The sequence below is a fragment of the Eucyclogobius newberryi genome, unplaced genomic scaffold (genome assembly GCF_026437365.1).
Source record: "Eucyclogobius newberryi isolate DKJ021-1_F unplaced genomic scaffold, fEucNew1.0.hap1 SCAF_14, whole genome shotgun sequence".
Taxonomy (NCBI): domain Eukaryota; kingdom Metazoa; phylum Chordata; class Actinopteri; order Gobiiformes; family Gobiidae; genus Eucyclogobius; species Eucyclogobius newberryi.
Window position 1 is genome coordinate 15421620 of NW_027315768.1, and position 24012 is coordinate 15445631.

The window sequence follows — 24012 nt, forward strand, 5'->3', positions numbered from 1 at the left end:
TTAGTGCAAGGTAAATCCTGCTGCAGCACTTGCAATGTCCCAAGTAGTTTTTTTAATTACTTATTTACGTTAATGCTTTGAATATATTTTAATTGATGTAATTTTCCTCAACATGTGAATCCAAACAGAACAATTTTATGTATTACTCTGATGCTCAAAATCTGATTGTTTTCAGTAATGATTATTTCCATGTGGGGTAAAATATCAAAATTATATAAATGCATTACTAATCTGGAGATCCACTCTACTAAATATTTTATATTAGATGGGTAAGAGAGGGTCATTTTGTATTGACAGACGAAGAATGGTAAAATGTATGTACTTCACAATCGAGCACCACAAATTCATGTTTGGAATGAATTCTGTTGAAGAATGTGATCCGTTTCTTCTTAACACCACGTCAAAGTGTTCATTATTCACAGGGAAAAGCTGAATGTTTGAGTAAACCATTATCATGTGTTCTGGGACTGTCCCATTGCACAACACTACTGGACACAAATTAACAAGACAATGCGGACTATTTTTGACACCACCAATTTGTAACAATGTATTTGAGCCTCAAAACCTCTGCCATGGACACAATAAATAGATACCTTTGGAACGTACTTCTGGCAGCAGGGAAAAAGATCTTCACACAAATCTTGCAGACGCAATATGGAAAAACAATCAATTTTGGACTCAATTTGAAAAGGGACACATTTTACAGACAACGGACTAAAGGGGACCTCTATTTTGGACTTAATGTGCTTTAACCTTTTTTTCTTTATACACCACCCTTTATTTTCACATTTTATTTTGTACTAATTTTGTTTCTCTTTGGTCCTGCACAGTTTTGTTTTTGTTGTTTATGTTATATAAAAAACGATTATGATGTCCAATAATTTTATGCTACAGGCTTCTGTTTAATAATTCAATCATTCCTCAACTTGTTTTGGGTTTTGAAAATAGCAGCTGGAGACATTGGGATATGCATTTAGAAATAAGCAGGGCTGTTTCAAGCTTTGTGGGGGCCCATATGCAAGATTACCCTTGGAGGCCCAGTGTTGCTTTCTCATATTTAATTCCCTATCCATTTGTAATATACAAAAACCTTAAAGCAATATATTTATATATATCAAAATCTTTTAAAAATCTGATAATTGCCTAGTTAAGTTACTAATTAATTCGTAATTATGCTTTGGATATGCATCTGCACCACACAGTTAAACCAGAAAATATAGAAAATGTACAGCACACTACTACACTTCAAGATACTAAATAATTGTTTAGGTGGGTTAAAAATATTTTAAAAATCTGATAATTTCCTAGTTAAATTACTAATTAATTTGTAATTATTTTTGGCCTTTGCATCTGCACCACACAGTTATACCAGAAAATAAGGAATATGTACAGCACACCACTACACTTCAAGATACTGAATCATTGTTTAGGTGGGTTCAAAATACACAAATCCTATTTAGATAAAGATCTTCAGAAAATAATATAGTGTTTTATAGTGTTTTACTTCCATCTCCCACAGATTCCCCCCTCAATCGTTCCTTTATATTGAACAATGTTGTCACCGTACACCTGACAGCTCCTGTATTTAATATCTTGTTTCCATTTTATCTGGGAATTCCCCTGCTTGTGCAATTTAGGAATCAAAGCGGTCTGCAGTGCTCTGTGGCAGATGATGATTTATGTGGATTATCATTTAACTAAGCGCCTCACAAAGTAACAACCCCACTTACAGCGTGCAACAAGTCCCCCGAAATAGATAGGGAGCGTTCTTTGGGTCAAAAACATGATACTGTTGGAATAGGAATTACAGAGACAGGTTGTGAATTGGATTGGTGTTACGTCCAAGAGTGGAAAACTGTTACCAAGACCGTGAAGGTGTATATTTAAGTAAGTGCTTGGCTACATGTGCTGCTGTTCCCGCTGGAAAGTCAAAATGACCCAAGCGATAGCATCTTAGGAGGCAATTAAAAAGAGATTAACTCAAATTGTAGCTAATTCTGTGCTGTCTGCTATTTTCTTTGTTTATTTTGAGAACAGCTTCACGGAAAACACCCACTTTTTAATTACATCAGATACTTGATTTTGATTTTTAGCTTTTCCTCCCAAAACCACTGGCGATCTTATCAAGAGCGATGTCAATGCTGGCTTCTATTCCACTGCAAATAATTTCAAGTGGTCAAGCTTTGATCGAGCCAAAAGTAGTAGCAGGAAACCCAGTACATTGAGAATGAGGAATGCATCAGGGGCTTTGCTGTTTACTTGTAGCACACTGGGCAGCTGGTTAGGGCCCCCACTCTCGTCCCCTCTCTTCCTTTGGCTTTTCAATTCTAGCCGGACCCCAGGCTCTGAAGCACGCTGGCAGTGGCTGGAATATTGTGCACCGGCTGAGGGAGGGGGGATCAATGCGGGCCCTAAGTGAAATGTCAACTGTGGCCCCTGCGATGTGTCAGGCTGTGAGGGAGTTGTAATGGCTATCGATCCACTGCGCACTTAATGCAGAGCTGCCCGGGCCCACCAGAAGCCAGCTGCAGCCGAGGGGATGTATGTATGAGATGAGCTAAAACGGAGAACAAGAAAGAGACGCCCTCCTCCCTGTCCCTTTTTCTGGCTAGATTGATCTTCCTTTTCCTGCTGATTTGAACTGGGGGCTGTCATTATCTTACTCTGTCATTAGGGGCTCCATCGACAGCCAAGGCCCGTCTGTGTCACTCTATTGAGACAGCAACACTTTTCTCCATGCAGCGTTCCCTACATTTATTAAAATCCCTGACAGCCTTGTCTCGGCCCGCTCTCCGGAGATGGGCCACCGGGCAACAGTGCAGCGCAGTAATTGTCAGACGGGGTCGTGAGTGTGTGCTTGGTTTGTAATAGGGGTGAGGTGCAGCGCAGGTCAGACTGGTTTATAATGGGGGGGCGCAGCAGCACTGAGGCGGTCAGAAGAGGCTCATGCAGGCACAGTACAGGGGGTAATGTAGGATTCATGAGCAGAGCACTTTGAGGTTCACTTCTATGCGCACAAGTTTTGAAGTCAGAAGTTGAGAAGTAGACTTCTGTCACCTAATTTCAGTCTTTAAACAATGGTGAATGTAAGACTGGGACTGGGACTGGGAGGATGATGTTGTGATCATACTTGGTGTATAATAACAATCTTATCCCAATATGGGGATATGTGATGAAAATAATATATTGCATAAGATTGCCTGACAAGTTTACTTTCGAAACATCTGTATAAAGAGCACAGCAAAAACATTTCTATGGAATTATATTGCATGATATACAAAAGTCACAATATAAAATGTCAAGTAACACTGGTATTTATATAAATATAGAGGGAAACAAATATTTGTAGCCATGGGCTAATTTCCATCCACACACCACATTCACCACCACATTCACACACCACATTCACACACCACATTCACACACCACATTCACACACCACATTCACACACCACATTTACCACCACATTCACCACCACATTCACACACCACATTCACACACCACATTCACACACCACATTCACCACCACACTCACACATCACATTCACACACCACACTCACACACCACATTCACACACCACATTCACACACCACACTCACACACCACATTCACACACCACACTCACACACCACATTCACACATCACATTCACACACCACACTCACACACCACATTCACCACCACATTCACGCACCACATTCACATACCACATTCACGCACCACACTCACACACCACACTCACACACCACACTCACACATCACACTCACACACCACACTCACACACCACATTCACACATCACATTCACACACCACACTCACACACCACATTCACCACCACATTCACGCACCACATTCACATACCACATTCACGCACCACACTCACACACCACACTCACACACCACACTCACACATCACACTCACACACCACACTCACACATCACATTCACACACCACATTCACACACCACATTCACGCACCACACTCACACACCACACTCACACACCACATTCACACACCACATTCACACACCACATTCACGCACCACATTCACACACCACACTCACACACCACATTCACACACCACATTCACACACCACATTCACACACCACATTCACACACCACACTCACACACCACATTCACACACCACACTCACACACCACACTCACACACCACATTCAAACACCAGATTCACACACCATATTCACACACCACACTCACACACCACATTCACACACCACATTCACACACCACATTCACACACCACATTCACACACCACACTCACACACCACATTCACACACCACATTCACACACCACACTCACACTACATTCACACACCACATTCACACACCACACTCACACACTACATTCACACACCACATTCACAAACCACACTCACACACCACATTCACACACCGCATTCACCACCACATTCACCACCACATTCACACACCACATTCACACACCACACTCACACACCACATTCACACACCGCATTCACCACCACATTCACCACCACATTCACACACCACATTCACACACCACACTCACACACTACATTCACACACCACATTCACAAACCACACTCACACACCACATTCACACACCGCATTCACCACCACATTCACCACCACATTCACACACCACATTCACACACCACACTCACACTACATTCACACACCACATTCACACACCACACTCACACACTACATTCACACACCACATTCACAAACCACACTCACACACCACATTCACACACCGCATTCACCACCACATTCACCACCACATTCACACACCACATTCACACACCACATTCACACACCACACTCACACACTACATTCACACACCACATTCACAAACCACACTCACACACCACATTCACACACCGCATTCACCACCACATTCACACACCACATTCACACACCACATTCACCACCACATTCACACACCACACTCACACACCACATTCACCACCACACTCACACACCACACTCACACACCACATTCAAACACCAGATTCACACACCACATTCTCCACCACATTCACACACCACATTCACACACCAGATTCACACACCACATTCTCCACCACATTCACACACCACATTCACCACCACATTCACCACCACACTCACACACCACATTCACACACCACATTCACACACCACATTCACACACCATATTCACACACCACATTCACACACCACATTCACACACCATATTCACACACCACATTCACACACCATATTCACACACCACATTCACACACCACATTCACACACCACATTCACACACCAGATTCACACACCACATTCACCACCACATTCACACACCACATTCATACACCACATTCACACACCACATTTACCACCACATTCACACACCACATTCACACACCACACTCATACACCACATTCAAACACCAGATTCACACACCACATTCACACACCACATTCACACACCACATTTACCACCACATTCACACACCACATTCACACACCACATTCACACACCACATTCACAAACCACACTCACACACCACATTCACACACCACATTCTCCACCACATTTACCACCACATTCACACACCACATTCACACACCACATTCTCCACCACATTCACACACCACATTCACACACCACATTCACACACCACATTCACACACCACATTTACCACCACATTCACACACCACATTCACACACCACATTCACACACCACATTCTCCACCACATTTACCACCACATTCACACACCACATTCACACACCACATTCACACACCACATTCACACACCACATTCACACACCACATTCACACACCACATTCACACACCACACTCACACACCACATTCACACACCAACACACCACATTCACACACCACATTCACACACCACATTCACCAACACATTTACCACCACATTCACACACCACATTCACACACCGCATTCACCACCACATTCACCACCACATTCACACACCACATTCACACACCACATTCACACACCACACTCACACACCACATTCACACACCACATTCACACACCACATTCACACACCACATTCACACACCACATTCACACATCACATTCACACACCACATTCACATACCAAATTCACACACCACACTCACACACCACATTCACACACCACATTCACCACCACACTCACACACCACATTCACACACCACACTCACACACCACATTCACACACCACATTCACACACCACATTCACACACCACATTCACACACCACATTCACACACCACATTCACACACCACACTCACACACCACATTCACACACCACATTCACACACCACATTCACCACCACACTCACACACCACATTCACACACCACATTCACACACCACATTCACACACCACACTCACACACCACATTCACACACCACATTCTCCACCACATTTACCACCACATTCACACACCACATTCACACACCACATTCACACACCACATTCACACACCACATTCACACACCACACTCACACACCACATTCACACACCAACACACCACATTCACACACCACATTCACACACCACATTCACACACCACATTCACACACCACACTCACACACCACATTCACACACCACATTCACCACCACACTCACACACCACATTCACACACCACATTCACACACCACACTCACACACCACACTCACACATCACATTCACCACCACATTCACCACCACATTCACACACCACATAAACACACCACATTCACACACCACATTCACACACCACATTCACACACCACATTCACACACCACATTCACACACCACACTCACACACCACATTCACCACCACATTCACCGCCACATTCACCACCACATTCACACACCACATTCACCACCACAGTCACACACCACATTCACACACCACATTCACACACCATATTCACACACCACATTTACACACCACATTCACACACCACATTCACACACCACATTCACACACCACATTCTCACACCACATTCACCACCACAGTCACACACCACATTCACACACCACATTCACACACCACATTCACACACCACATTCACCACCACATTCACACACCACATTCACACACCAGATTCACACACCACATTCACACACCACATTCACACACCACATTCACACACCACATTCACACACCACATTCACACACCACATTCACCACCACATTCACCACCACATTCACACACCACATTCACCACCACATTCACACACCACACTCACACACCACATTCACACACCATATTTACAGACCACATTCACACACCACACTCACACACCACATTCACACACCACATTCACCATCACATTCACACACCACACTCACACACCACATTCACACACCACACTCACACACCACATTCACACACCACATTCACACACCACATTCACCAACACATTTACCACCACATTCACACACCACATTCACACACCGCATTCACCACCACATTCACCACCACATTCACACACCACATTCACACACCACATTCACACACCACACTCACACACCACATTCACACACCACATTCACACACCACATTCACACACCACATTCACACACCACATTCACACACCACATTCACACACCACATTCACATACCAAATTCACACACCACACTCACACACCACATTCACACACCACATTCACCACCACACTCACACACCACATTCACACACCACACTCACACACCACATTCACACACCACATTCACACACCACATTCACACACCACATTCACACACCACATTCACACACCACATTCACACACCACACTCACACACCACATTCACACACCACATTCACACACCACATTCACCACCACACTCACACACCACATTCACACACCACATTCACACACCACATTCACACACCACACTCACACACCACATTCACACACCACATTCACACACCACATTCACACACCACATTCACACACCACATTCACACACCACACTCACACACCACATTCACACACCAACACACCACATTCACACACCACATTCACACACCACATTCACACACCACATTCACACACCACACTCACACACCACATTCACACACCACATTCACCACCACACTCACACACCACATTCACACACCACATTCACACACCACACTCACACACCACACTCACACACCACACTCACACACCACACTCACACACCACACTCACACATCACATTCACACACCACATTCACACACCACATTCACACACCACATTCACCATCACATTCACACACCACACTCACACACCACATTCACACACCACACTCACACACCACATTCACACACCACATTCACACACCACATTCACCATCACATTCACACACCACATTCACACACCACATTCACACACCACATTCACCACCACATTCACACACCACACTCACACACCACATTCACACACCACATTCACCATCACATTCACACACCACATTCACACACCACACTCACACACCACATTCACACACCACACTCACACACCACATTCACACACCATATTCACCACCACATTCACACACCACATTCACCACCACATTCACACACCACATTCTCCACCACATTTACCACCACATTCACACACCACATTCACACACCACATTCACACACCACATTCACACACCACATTTACCACCACATTCACACACCACATTCTCCACCACATTCACACACCACATTCACATACCACATTCACACACCACACTCACACACCACATTCACACACCACATTTTCCACCACATTCACACACCACATTTACACACCACATTCACACACCACATTTACCACCACATTCACACACCACATTCTCCACCACATTCACACACCACATTCACATACCACATTCACACACCACACTCACACACCACATTCACACACCACATTCTCCACCACATTCACACACCACATTCACACACCACATTCACACACCACATTCACACACCACATTTACCACCACATTCACACACCACATTCACACACCACATTCACACACCACATTCTCCACCACATTTACCACCACATTCACACACCACATTCACACACCACATTCACACACCACATTCACACACCACATTCACACACCACATTCACACACCACATTCACACACCACACTCACACACCACATTCACACACCAACACACCACATTCACACACCACATTCACACACCACATTCACACACCACATTCACACACCACACTCACACACCACTTTTACCACCACACTCACACACCACACTCACACACCACATTCACACACCACATTCACCACCACACTCACACACCACATTCACACACCACACTCACACACCACATTCACACACCACATTCACACACCACATTCACACACCACATTCACACACCACACTCACACACCACATTCACACACCACATTCTCCACCACATTTACCACCACATTCACACACCACATTCACACACCACATTCACACACCACATTCACACACCACACTCACACACCACATTCACACACCAACACACCACATTCACACACCACATTCACACACCACATTCACACACCACATTCACACACCACACTCACACACCACATTCACACACCACATTCACCACCACACTCACACACCACATTCACACACCACATTCACACACCACACTCACACACCACACTCACACATCACATTCACCACCACATTCACCACCACATTCACACACCACATAAACACACCACATTCACACACCACATTCACACACCACATTCACACACCACATTCACACACCACATTCACACACCACACTCACACACCACATTCACCACCACATTCACCGCCACAGTCACACACCACACTCACACACCACACTCACACACCACACTCACACACCACACTCACACACCACACTCACACATCACATTCACACACCACATTCACACACCACATTCACACACCACATTCACCATCACATTCACACACCACACTCACACACCACATTCACACACCACACTCACACACCACATTCACACACCACATTCACACACCACATTCACCATCACATTCACACACCACATTCACACACCACATTCACACACCACATTCACCACCACATTCACACACCACACTCACACACCACATTCACACACCACATTCACCATCACATTCACACACCACATTCACACACCACACTCACACACCACATTCACACACCACACTCACACACCACATTCACACACCATATTCACCACCACATTCACACACCACATTCACCACCACATTCACACACCACATTCTCCACCACATTTACCACCACATTCACACACCACATTCACACACCACATTCACACACCACATTCACACACCACATTTACCACCACATTCACACACCACATTCTCCACCACATTCACACACCACATTCACATACCACATTCACACACCACACTCACACACCACATTCACACACCACATTTTCCACCACATTCACACACCACATTTACACACCACATTCACACACCACATTTACCACCACATTCACACACCACATTCTCCACCACATTCACACACCACATTCACATACCACATTCACACACCACACTCACACACCACATTCACACACCACATTCTCCACCACATTCACACACCATATTCACATACCACATTCACACACCACATTCACACACCACATTCACACACCACATTCACACACCACATTCTCACACCACATTCACCACCACAGTCACACACCACATTCACACACCACATTCACACACCACATTCACACACCACATTCACCACCACATTCACACACCACATTCACACACCACATTCACACACCACATTCACACACCACATTTACCACCACATTCACACACCACATTCACACACCACATTCACACACCACATTCTCCACCACATTTACCACCACATTCACACACCACATTCACACACCACATTCACACACCACATTCACACACCACATTCACACACCACATTCACACACCACATTCACACACCACACTCACACACCACATTCACACACCAACACACCACATTCACACACCACATTCACACACCACATTCACACACCACATTCACACACCACACTCACACACCACTTTTACCACCACACTCACACACCACACTCACACACCACATTCACACACCACATTCACCACCACACTCACACACCACATTCACACACCACACTCACACACCACATTCACACACCACATTCACACACCACATTCACACACCACATTCACACACCACACTCACACACCACATTCACACACCACATTCTCCACCACATTTACCACCACATTCACACACCACATTCACACACCAACACACCACATTCACACACCACATTCACACACCACATTCACACACCACATTCACACACCACACTCACACACCACATTCACACACCACATTCACCACCACACTCACACACCACATTCACACACCACATTCACACACCACACTCACACACCACACTCACACATCACATTCACCACCACATTCACCACCACATTCACACACCACATAAACACACCACATTCACACACCACATTCACACACCACACTCACACACCACATTCACCACCACATTCACCACCACACTCACACACCACATTCACACACCACATTCACACACCACATTCACACACCATATTCACACACCACATTCACACACCACATTCACACACCATATTCACACACCACATTCACACACCATATTCACACACCATATTCACACACCACATTCACACACCACATTCACACACCATATTCACACACCACATTCACACACCACATTCACACACCACATTCACACACCACATTCTCACACCACATTCACCACCACAGTCACACACCACATTCACACACCACATTCACACACCACATTCACACACCACATTCACCACCACATTCACACACCACATTCACACACCAGATTCACACACCACATTCACACACCACATTCACACACCACATTCACACACCACATTCACACACCACATTCACACACCACATTCACCACCACATTCACCACCACATTCACACACCACATTCACACACCACATTCACCACCACATTCACACACCACACTCACACACCACATTCACACACCATATTTACAGACCACATTCACACACCACACTCACACACCACATTCACACACCACATTCACCATCACATTCACACACCACACTCACACACCACATTCACACACCACACTCACACACCACATTCACACACCACATTCACACACCACATTCACCATCACATTCACACACCACATTCACACACCACATTCACACACCACATTCACACACCACACTCACACACCACTTTTACCACCACACTCACACACCACATTCACACACCACATTCACCACCACATTCACACACCACATTCTCCACCACATTTACCACCACATTCACACACCACATTCACACACCACATTCACACACCACATTCACATACCACATTCACACACCACATTCACACACCACATTCACACACCACATTCACACACCACACTCACACACCACATTTACCACCACATTCACACACCACATTCACACACCACACTCACACACCACATTCACACACCACATTTACAGACCACATTCACACACCACATTCACACACCACATTCACCACCACATTTACCACCACATTCACACACCACATTCTCCACCACATTCACACACCACATTCACACACCACATTCACACACCACATTCTCCACCACATTCACACACCACACTCACACACCACATTTACCACCACATTCACACACCACATTCACACACCACATTCACCACCACATTCACACACCACATTCACACACCACATTCACACACCACATTCACACACCACATTCACACACCACATTCACACACCACATTTACCACCACATTCACACACCACATTCACACACCACATTCACACACCACATTCTCCACCACATTCACACACCACATTCACACACCACATTCTCCACCACATTCACACACCACATTCACCATCACATTCACACACCACATTCACACACCACACTCACACACCACATTCACACACCACATTTACACACCACATTCACACACCACACTCACACACCACATTCACACACCACATTCACCATCACATTCACACACCACATTCACACACCACATTCTCCACCACATTCACACACCACACTCACACACCACATTCACCACCACATTCACACACCACATTCACACACCACATTCACACACCACATTCACACACCACATTCACACACCACATTCACACACCACATTCACACACCACATTCACACACCACATTCTCCACAAAGGGAATATGTCATGTCCAAATTACGTCCTTTATTTGGAGGGAAATCAAACTGTCAGTGTTCAGCTTAATGGGCGAAGTCTCCAACCATTGAGCCACTGCTGAACCAATTTTGTTGTGTTGTTTGTTTTGTGTTGATTGTCAAGTTCACTCTGAAGTCTTGTTGAAAATGAGTACATTTGTTCATAAACTATTGTAATGACAAGTTACTTTTTGACAGTACCTAATCTATTGATATTCAGAAGAAACAGCCTCATAGTGTGGGATAATATACAATAAAATATTCTTTGCATTGGCACAAAATCCTCAGATAAATGTATTTTCAATCTAAAATAAGTAACCCTTGGTGTAATAATATTCACATTTTTTATGGAAAATCAGTTGTATAATCTTCTTGATAGCTCTCAGAGCATGTTGATGGATTATAGGGCTTTTTGATGTGAAAGGTTGTCTGAACCACTTTGCATTAATACTAACATTTTTAGTAGTATCCAATCTTCCAACAAATTCTGACTTGGCAACAACCATGGGAAAGCTGTTAAAGCTTTTTGTTTATCTGGTAAGAATTGATCTTGAATTTTGCTTGATACAGACAGATGTATGCTCATAATGAAACTCAAAAGGGTTTCAGGATACTTTTCCTGTAGGGCTAAATGTGCTAAATCTTTTTTTCAAATAAGAAAATCTATTATCTGGCCGTTTAGATCAATATAATTGCGGTTTAAAATGAGAAATAAATAAATATATTAAAAGAGTCATTGTTCACTGACTCATTTAAATATATATATATATATATATATATATAGATAGATAGATAGATAGATAGATATAGAGTCAGTGAACAATGACTCTTTTAATCTTGGTAGATACACAGGTATACGTATACTATTGCCATGTCCACAGTGAAGCCTGCGTCATATTTAACATGCTCTGGTGTTAAAACTCGCCTGTATCACCTGTCATTTGTAAAAATAAAAACATCACTCAGAGCCAGAGTGGAGAGGCCCATTTGGCTCAGTGCCAAAGTGGACGGGTATGAATGTCTTTAAATGTAAAACAACAAATGGTGAAAATGGGAAAGGTTGCTCACAGCCATCCTCTAAATCCCAAATTTCTGATCATATGATTATTGTTTTGTTGTATTGTGCCCGGAGGCTATTACTGTAGAGACTTGACAACTTGAAAACATTTCTGGTTGCTGTCAGGAAGTGCACAGTGGGGTGCTCTGAATTGAGATTGCTGGTTTGAAGCTGAGCGTTTGTCACACAAAAGACTGTATAGGGATAGTGGTGGTGGCACCGAGCTGCTGCAGGAAACAATCAGGTGGTGCCCAGGGTCCGTATGGGTCCAGGGGGGTCCAGGGGCCGTCCGAAGGGGTCCAGGGGTGTCCAGAGGGATCCGTGGCCTCCCTACACTCACAGTCAAGACTTGTGGTGTGTTTGTCCTGTAGAAAGTCATCATTTGAGGCTGATACAAGTGTTTGAACTGCATAGTTGTAACGTTAGTCCGACCAGAGAGAGGGGATTTGGATTTGATTGCAGGGCACGGAGAGGTTAAAGGTCAGAAAGGGGTTGTCCCAAAATAGGAGCAATTTGGAGTTCAAAATATCACAATTGTCCTTTATAGAGTAATGCATCAGGAAGTTCGCCATCAGTGTTAGAACTTGTGGAAAGATTTTCTGCTGCACTGGAAAACCTCTTTGTGTCTATTGTGCCTTAAAGCCCATGTGACAGGTTCTCATGTTTGTCTTATGGTGACGTTGTTTGTGAGATAGTCCCTTTGGTAAATACGGTAATTATTATAGTTTTTCATCAGTCAAGTTGCAGTTTGTGAGGAACATTTGACAATTAGAAAAATTACAGAAAGTAGAGCTGAGTTCTACAATAGAACACCCCCACCTCTGACATCACGACTTACACTTTTTATCTAACAGTTTAAACAAAAATTTGACTAAATTAAAGTGTGTGTATTAATCCCCACCTATGTCATATTTTCTGGCCATGTCAAACCAGGAAGTGACATAATAAACGTCACCAAAATTGCCCAATTGAAGAAAAATGTAAAATCCTAAATATAAAAAGGTATAGTCTAATATGTCATATAGAATCTAAGCTCATTATTAAATATTTGGAACTAAATTTTGATTTGATTTTGTTTAGGCAATGAAATGCAACACAACCAGTTCAACAGTATTACCTTTGAGCATTTCATTATTATAGAGAAAAAGGTGTGGTCAATACACTTTGTAGTCAACTCATTTGAACAATTTATGAGGAAAAAATTGGTCTGATCATCACTCTGAAGGAGCTTGTTCTTTCTTTCTTTTGTCTTCTGTAACTTATTTTATGCTTCCTTTTGCATTACATCTGAAATACATTTTTTGTATATATTCATCATTTCATGGACATTTTTTCTGTTTAATGACAATGTAGAAATTGTGTCTCAATGCTTATAGTTTGACCTTCATAAGCCTCAGTTATGGGGTCATTTATATGGGTTCATGGCATTAATTCAGGAAGAAAGGTGTGCAATTTCATAGTACATCTATATATCTAAAATGTGGTGGCCATACTCATATAGTATTCATAATATTTAACCACTTAAATGTACATTTTATTCAAGAATCTACAACGTGGGTTTTCCCAGAATGATCATGGCTTATGTCTCATTACGCGTGTCCAGAATAAACACTTCTGAACACAATCAAAGTCTGGTTCTCTCCATGAAGACAATGCTGGTTAATTACATTGTATTGCTGTAGGTTAAAAGCTTCCTTGAAAGCCTCACTCTTTTCCCACAAAATGCCATTTCCGTCTGTCAGACAGAGAGAGTGCGCCGGGAGATGTTTAATCCAACACATGAGGAATAGGCTCGTATAATGCATATCTCTATCTCGTCTGTCTCCCTGAAGATGAAATTTAAATTTTAATGCATTTCCGTTCGCCCAGGAGACGCTGATAGACACCGGGATGTCATATTTACCGTATGAAGACCCGTGGTTTAATGCACTCTACAATACTGCCATCTCCAAGTTCTGCGGGGAACAAAACACGCTCTACAACATAAAGGAGAGAGCCGAGGAGAAAATTATTCCACGAGCTTTCTATCAAGCTTTCTGCATTCATGGCAAAGTCTAAAGGCCATGTCAGTCCTCCTGCTTCTGAGAGAGGTAATTATCCTTTTCCTGTCACAGAACAACAAATGATAGCCAACGACGGGGGTGCGTTTTCAGGGCGCACATTTGTTAATAGGAAAGAGAAGGAGCCTTAATTTTCTAGCAGCTGAAGATCTACTTTTGTCATGTTTTTTTCCCCCAATGGTCATTTGTTATATGTTTTTTCCTATTCATGCAGACGCACAATGTAGAGCTGTTTGTTTATGTGTGCCCACTCCTGAGGGTGTATTTACGTGCCCTGCATTAACATAGCTATTTATAGTCCTACACTTTCTTACAGTCATCTTTTTTCTGTTGTGACCATTTGGCAGATTATATATCGTCCAAGTAATTTCCCTTTCAGCATCTGTGTTTTTTTACCTTGCACAGAAAGCCTTGAATGGAGAGAAAATTATCACAATTACTCATATAATTGAGCAGTCTTTGTAGCAAGTGCGGCTTCAGTAGCCCCTTTTTCCATCAGCCAAAATGGTTTCATTATATGGGTTTTTCATATTCCCTGACACGGGGCTGTGCTGAGGGCCTGGCGCGTGGATGAGATGCAGGCTGAACACAGAGAATCATTAAGGCCACAGTAGGAATAATTATCCCAGCTATGGAAAGAGCATCTACAGCCTTTTTTCTCCCTCGGCACAAATGCAATGTCCACGGCTTTTAGTCACAAAGAACTTTGTTACAAATGGAGCTTCCACCTTCTACTTATACAAAGACGAGAGGGGGAGAGCAAGACTTGTATCAACATGACAATTTTCCATCATTAAGACTAATGACAGGCGCAGGCTGTGGGGATCAAGGGGAGCACAAAAAGGAGTGCGCATTCAGGTGTTGGCTGAGTGCTGACCTCCTTCCTGTCTTTGTGCGAGATTTAACTCTTAACAAAAACTAAAAAGGGGGTTTCAGACTAAAGGCGCAGTGGCAGCTGAACGTCAAGCAGGCCGCCTCTCCGCGGCAAATGACTTAATTGGCGAATTTGCATTTTCCATTTACAGACAGATTAATGCAACACATATAAAGATGTTTAATCAATCATTGTTTTATGTTGATCAAATAAGCCCAGAGCCAGTGCGCTGTTCCGTGCGGCTGAGCACATTTTTCCTAACAGGTAGATACTTCAGCATGCGGCGCACTGACACTAGTTTCTTTTACAGTTTAGTTGAATTAAGTAAAAGCCATATTTTCCAAAGTCCTTTCTGCCCAGCCTTCACTCAGGTAATTGGTCATTTTGCAGCCAATTTCAGACAGGTTGGATGCTGGCCGCTGTGCTGTGACCCCTGCTGCTGCTGTAATGGCCGCCAGTGCGCCAGGGGCTTTTCCACCGCGCGACCCCACCGAGCTTTTGAGAAGAGAGCGCCTCTGAACATCCCACAGGTAAAAGGAGTTGGAAAAATAACTTCTCGGCTTTGAAATGACCCGTGTCCAGGCTTATTACATCGGTGTTAATCATGGTTTACTCCTGTGCAGGCGCACGAAGACCGGCTCTAAAAGGGGCGAATGGTCTACTTTGGACCTTAAATACAAGAGCCAAAACAAAGGCCGTGCAATTTATTATTTTCAATCTTTATTATACACATATGGCAATAATATGAACAGACAACAAGAACATATATGGTTAAAGGGTCCAATGCATCTTCCTCTTCTCGATCCATTGCCACCTGAAAGATAACACACATAGTTAAATGGCATGGTCCCTAAATCAATATGTTGAGGAGTGGCTTTATGTTATAACTCAGAGTTTATGTTTTTGTTTTGTTTTTAACATAACCTCAACAGATGCCAACAGAGCCTAAACTAATTAAACTGAAATATTCATCAAATAGCCCAAGATGAAGAGAAAGAAAGACAGAAATATATCAAAACTAAGGCTATTAGTGAGCTATTCTCACCTCAATTCAAATACATTTACAATATAATGTATTATTTTTCCTCTATTAAATACTTAAATAGCTTAAATTAAATATTGCCTATATATTCAAAAGCATGTTGAATATAAAAGTGCACGAGGAGCGTGTTAATTTACAAGAAAAATAGTAATGGCAAAAACAATCAAATCTTTACATAATTTCTTTTTCCGACCCCTACTATGATAATACAGTCAATTAACCAATGGCACAATGCAGCCGGAGCTCCATTGTGAGTTTTCTTGCACCTTACTAAGCAAAATCAATCCGCGTTTTGACGCCACATTGCACATGGAAATAGGCTCTGCTAATTGTGGTGCATCTACTTTGCGCTCAATGACGCTACAAATTACAGGATGCACGGCACAACACAGGAACAAAACAAAAGGCAATTTCATTTTATTTTTGAGCTGCATATAAAGATAACTTCGTCGATGAGATGATGTTATGGCAATAAAATCCATAATGTAAACTGACAATAGGGTGGAGCTGTGAAAGTAGGCCTAGTAGATTTCGTGGGTTTGTTGGCGCGTCATTGCGCCGCGCAGGTGAGTGGATAAAGATAGATTCAAATGATAGGTTTCAGTATTTCAGAAATAGAACCGTATTTTAGGTTTTTATTATTCTTTTGGGTTGCTATGCCTACTTGTTTCTTGTGGAGAGACATCTGGTTCCAAGTAGGCCGTTATGGGCTGTTATAGGCCTACCTTCCACATCAGCATGACATTACGAACTGTAAAAACTCAAATAATGATAAAACATCTTATAGTTGTTTTTGTAATGGCTTTTTGTGCGTTGTTTTTTTGTGTGTGCAAAAAGTAGGCCTATCGGCAGTATTTATCATTGTTTATAATTATCAACTTTGATCAATCATCAGCGAAAGTGTATTAACTGAAAAGGATTGATTTTGTACTAATTACAAATTAATGCTGTTTTTACGTGAACATTATTGACGTGTTATACGTGTTGCTTGATATAATTTGTGTTAGTTTGAGGTTTCAATCTGTGGCCTCTCAAATGAAGCCCCCTCCTCCAGTGGCTCCGTGCTCTCCACCTCTGCGCTAACCCTCAGGTGAAGAGCAGCAGGTGTTAAAACACCCTCAGCCACAGAGCTACTCTGTTCTAATGAGCTCTGTCTCTGCGCGCCCCGCGCGCGCGCATACGCGCGTGTGTGCGTGGACTTTTATTTTTAGTGCCTCGGCCACTGAGTTAGATCCCTGCTGGGGCATTATCACGTGACAAACAAGTGGTCAATCTTCTTAATGACTTTGGAAAGTGTGCATAATGTTATTCCAAGTGTTATGCAGTAAACACAAAAAACGAAACACCTTTAATTATTAAAATATAAACCGCAGATAATATAATAATGTTCGATATTATAGTGGCTTTATTTTACATTAGTGCGTATATTCTTCCGCTGTTTCCTAATGGTTTTACTCGCAGTCGCGTTTCAGTTTGCAGATCCTATAATCGTGGAAAATAATGACAGTTATCAGTCGCACCCACCAAGTACCCATAAAAATCTGTCCTCTGTTCTGGAAGATGATAATTATTGGTTGTACTACCATTATCATTGTCGTTGTTGATAGAGGAAATCTTGAAGCATTTTTTCCAAAGTAATTCCAGAGAAATCACTTCAAATTGGCCTATTTCAGGGGGACAAGGGGACCAGCTTGCTTTATAGCCTAATATTTCACAGAAATCTTTGAATCCAGGCATGAGCTGCCGCCTGGCACACTTTGGCACACGCGTCGTGATGTCAGCGGCTGCATTTTGATAACGCGTTTTGCAACTTGCTAGTTGTGTTTTGAGTTCAATTATGTAATTAGGCTGATAATGACAGTGAGGGAATTTAACTGGCTTTAATTTGTTATTCAGGTGGAGATAGGAGACTGTGGATATAGAGCGCGGCTGTGTCTCTGCTCTGCTCTGTGCGCACAGAGAACGAGCTGGTGGTCAGGATGAAGCCCGGGAAGGTGAGGATCTGCCGGGGCTGTGCGCCTCGCTCCAGGCGCATCCTGCGGAGTCTGTGTGACCCCGGAAGGCGAGGACTTGGAAGAAGGTCTGCTTCTTTTCCATCACATGATGCCTGCTCTGTAAGTGTGCACACGTCGCTTCTGTCTCGCTCCTCACTGGTTATGCACTTTGAATATCTGTTAATTCAATTGAACTAAATGTTCTTTATCGATGCAGATTTGGCCGTTCCCCCATTTTACAGGGTGGACAGTTTTGCAAAGCTACTTAATTAAATCTAGGCTATTGCATTGTATTGTTGTTTTTTTGTTTTTAAACAGCATGAGACTAGTTGCATGAGTCTGTCAACGTTCATGTTAGAATGAACCAGATAATTTATATATATATGTATATATATCTAATAAAAGGCCAAATGCCTTTTTATATTGTTGCTAGTTTATGTTAATTTTTATTGTTGTCAGTCCCAAACTGATTGTCTTTCTCTCGTACTAAATAATATTGTTTATGGTGCTACTATATTTTTTAAACGATTTAGAAAAAACATTTTTTACCACCAGCCTGATTAATTCTTTCACATTATTTTAGAGACCTGTTTCTTCTTTCTATTTTGCCTTGGCCAACCGCTGCAGGTGCACTGTACCTAAGAGCCCAGGCCACATTAAGTGTTAAATACATGGATAATTACGCAGCTGCTTATGAAAATTAAACCCCAGTCTTATGCTAATAGTCTACACCTTTATTAGGACTTTCAATCCAAAGATCTATAATCAAAGTGTGCAGCAGCAGCAGCAGCAGCAGCAGCAGCAGCAGCAGCAGAAGAGGCTAAGTCTATGTGTATACTCTACTTTATATTTAACAAGTGCGTATTATAATAATAATAATAATAATAATAATAGTAATAATAAGAATAAAAATAATAATAATAATAACAATAATGATAATGATAATGATAATGATAATGATAATGATAATGAAAATAATAATAATAATAATAATAATAATAATAATAATAATAATAATGATGATAATAATAATAATACATGCGTCTTGGTGTTACGTGTATCTATGAGGTTTGGTGGTTTTTCTTGACTTTCTCAGCTCCTTCGGACCCAGCCCCAGCGTCGCCAATCCGCTTCCCTCTTGGAGAGAGTGGACCAATCAGCGAGCGTCTTTGATGAATATTCATGAGTCCGAGATTCAAACCTTTGAGCGACTTTGTCTAGGTCCACAGCATCATACCTAGGACTTTTCATGGGCACAAACTACATTTTCTTATGAATGGAACGAGAAAAAATCTGTTCGCCTTAAATTGGGACCCGTCCTTCACTGAGATCATAGAGGCAAAACAACAAAAGCGACACGAGGAGAACCGCCAGAAGAGATGACAATGACTACAATTCCTGAAAGTCTTAATAGCCCTGCCTCAGGAAAAGCCGTTTTCATGGAGTTTGGACCCCCGAGTCAACAAATGTCTCCGTCCTCCATGTCTCACGGACACTATCCCATGCACTGTTTACATTCTGCAGGTCACACGCAGCACGACAGCTACAGTCCTGCCTCGTCCTTCCCGCGGTCGTTGGGTTATCCCTACGGCAGTCATCCCACCAGTCCGTACTTGGGCTCCGTGCAGACGTACCAAAACAGCTCCGCGCTCTCACAGACGCGGCTAGAAGACACAGGTAAGCTCAGCCTTCAGTGCTTCACTTTGGTTGTCCTAAACTGCTGCTGCTCGGAAACCACGAGCCAGATGTTGGGCTTGGTAATTATTTATTGCGTAACGCTATAAACAATGTATGCAATTAAGGGTAATTATAGCTAATGTACAGCCTGTAAAAGTTACACGAGGCTCTTCATTCCAGCGCTGCTGTCACATTGTAACTGACTCTTATTCTCCGTCAGTGCCCGAAGTCGAGAAGAACACGGTGGTGGAAGGCGGAGAAGTGCGCTTCAACGGAAAAGGCAAGAAAATTAGGAAACCAAGGACTATCTATTCGAGTTTACAACTGCAGGCTCTGAACAGGAGGTTTCAGCAGACCCAGTACCTCGCGCTACCGGAGCGAGCGGAGCTGGCGGCGTCTCTGGGACTCACGCAAACACAGGCAAGTCCCCGGTACATACCGTCACACTGCTTCTGCGGCCACACTACACTAACACAATATAGAATCGATATAGTCTATAAATATAATTGTAATATTCGAATTATAATAATACGCTAATAGCACTTTCTTAAATTAAAACAAATATTATTTCACCATTCATTTGTATTATTGTTGCGTGCGTAAAGGGTCACGGATGGATAGGCCTATAGGCTAGGCTACTGAACTGTATACAAATGTATGGTTTATAGTAAAAATAAAACAAAAAATAATTAGGTTAACCTTTTTATAGGCTGTCTCAGTCCTGACCATAAATTGATTCATGGCAGTGCCAACACCGTTTTAATGTTTTATTCCATAAACCTGTAATAAGAATTAGCATTTGGCATCATGTGTCATGTCTCTAAACTAATTCAACTGTTATGCTTGTCCCATCATCATAATGCATATCCTCATGATTTTTCAATTTGTGCGCAGGTGAAAATATGGTTTCAGAATAAACGTTCCAAATTTAAAAAGCTGATGAAGCAGGGAGGTGGCACCATCGATACCAACGTTTTGTCCAGTGGCCGTGGGCTGTCCACGGGCTCCCCCACCATCCCCCCGGTTTGGAGCTCTCCCACAACAGTGAAGACGTCAGCGGGGTCCACCGGCTCTTACATCCCCAGCTACACTTCATGGTACCCGACCACACACCAAGAGTCTATGCAACAGTCGCAGCTCATGTGAGCAAACGGCTTGGACTCGGACTCTGGCGCGGCACGTGCACCACGGCACGGTCAGGTCACGCACACACCGAGCCCGGAGGACCAGGGCTTCAGAGCGGGAGCTTCTGACTGAAGGCGAAGAGCCCGAGCCCGAGGGCGACTGGGCCGTGACGATGCGCGGAAGTCGCACGAGCGGATCTTTTTGGCTGCTGTTTATCATTGTGTCCGTTTAGATTTGTTTTTATCACACGTGAGATATTTTCTATTGAGCTGCAATTTGGGCCCCTGGAGCCGCAGCTAAACTCATTAGACCAAAGGTGTTCCTTTGATGAATATGTTTGACCACAGCAGCAGTTTCAGCTACGCCTCACGGTGCTGTGTGTTGTTATTCTGTGTTTGTTATTTAAGTTAAATTATTCCGATGAGTTTGTTTCGTTTGAGGTCGGTCTGTGTTCAGTCTGTGTCCCAGAGACAACACTGTTAGAGCTGCACTTCAGTAAAGCTTTCTGCCGTGCCCCGGTGTTATGTGAAATGTAGAAGGCCGGACCAGGTGCTGCCTTCAAAAACACGTGGATGTGATGAGCAGTTCTTCTGTCGCTGTATTTTGTACATATTTCACATTTGTTTTGTGCTGTACTCAATACGCTGTGAAACAAGGTCTTTTTGGCTTTCTGTATTTGTCGAGATGTGTTTAGTCAACATAGAAAATATTTAGTTTTGTATTGATCACTTTAATTTATTTATGTTTATGTGCATATTGTTCACATTTTCAGAAGCAGTAAAAGTCTGATTTAAATTGTGCCATAAACGTTTGACTGAAACCT

At 43.0% G+C, this 24012-nt stretch overlaps 1 protein-coding gene and 1 long non-coding RNA gene across 2 annotated transcripts; one reads left to right on the forward strand and one right to left on the reverse strand.

Moving 5' to 3' along the window:
* Positions 1–18105: 18105 nt before the first annotated feature.
* Positions 18106–21505, reverse strand: LOC140359497 (uncharacterized). Its single transcript, XR_011926864.1, has 3 exons — positions 21426–21505; positions 19058–19144; positions 18106–18165 (listed from the first exon to the last, which is right to left on the reverse strand). It is a non-coding gene; the product is annotated as an uncharacterized lncRNA (long non-coding RNA).
* On the forward strand, positions 21465–24012 carry dlx1a (distal-less homeobox 1a). Its single transcript, XM_072444445.1, has 3 exons — positions 21465–22064; positions 22285–22484; positions 22959–24012. Exons 1-3 carry the CDS (start codon positions 21767–21769, stop codon positions 23208–23210), a joined length of 750 nt encoding a protein of 249 aa, XP_072300546.1. The 5' UTR covers positions 21465–21766; the 3' UTR covers positions 23211–24012.

Excerpts from the sequence above, each read along its gene's own strand:
- dlx1a (XM_072444445.1), top strand. The coding sequence starts at position 21,767 with ATGACAATGACTACAATTCCTGAAAGTCTTAATAGCCCTGCCTCAGGA. Across the intron at positions 22,065-22,284 it reads GACGCGGCTAGAAGACACAG|TGCCCGAAGTCGAGAAGAAC; the intron begins GTAAGCTCAGCC and ends ATTCTCCGTCAG. Across the intron at positions 22,485-22,958 it reads TGGGACTCACGCAAACACAG|GTGAAAATATGGTTTCAGAA; the intron begins GCAAGTCCCCGG and ends ATTTGTGCGCAG.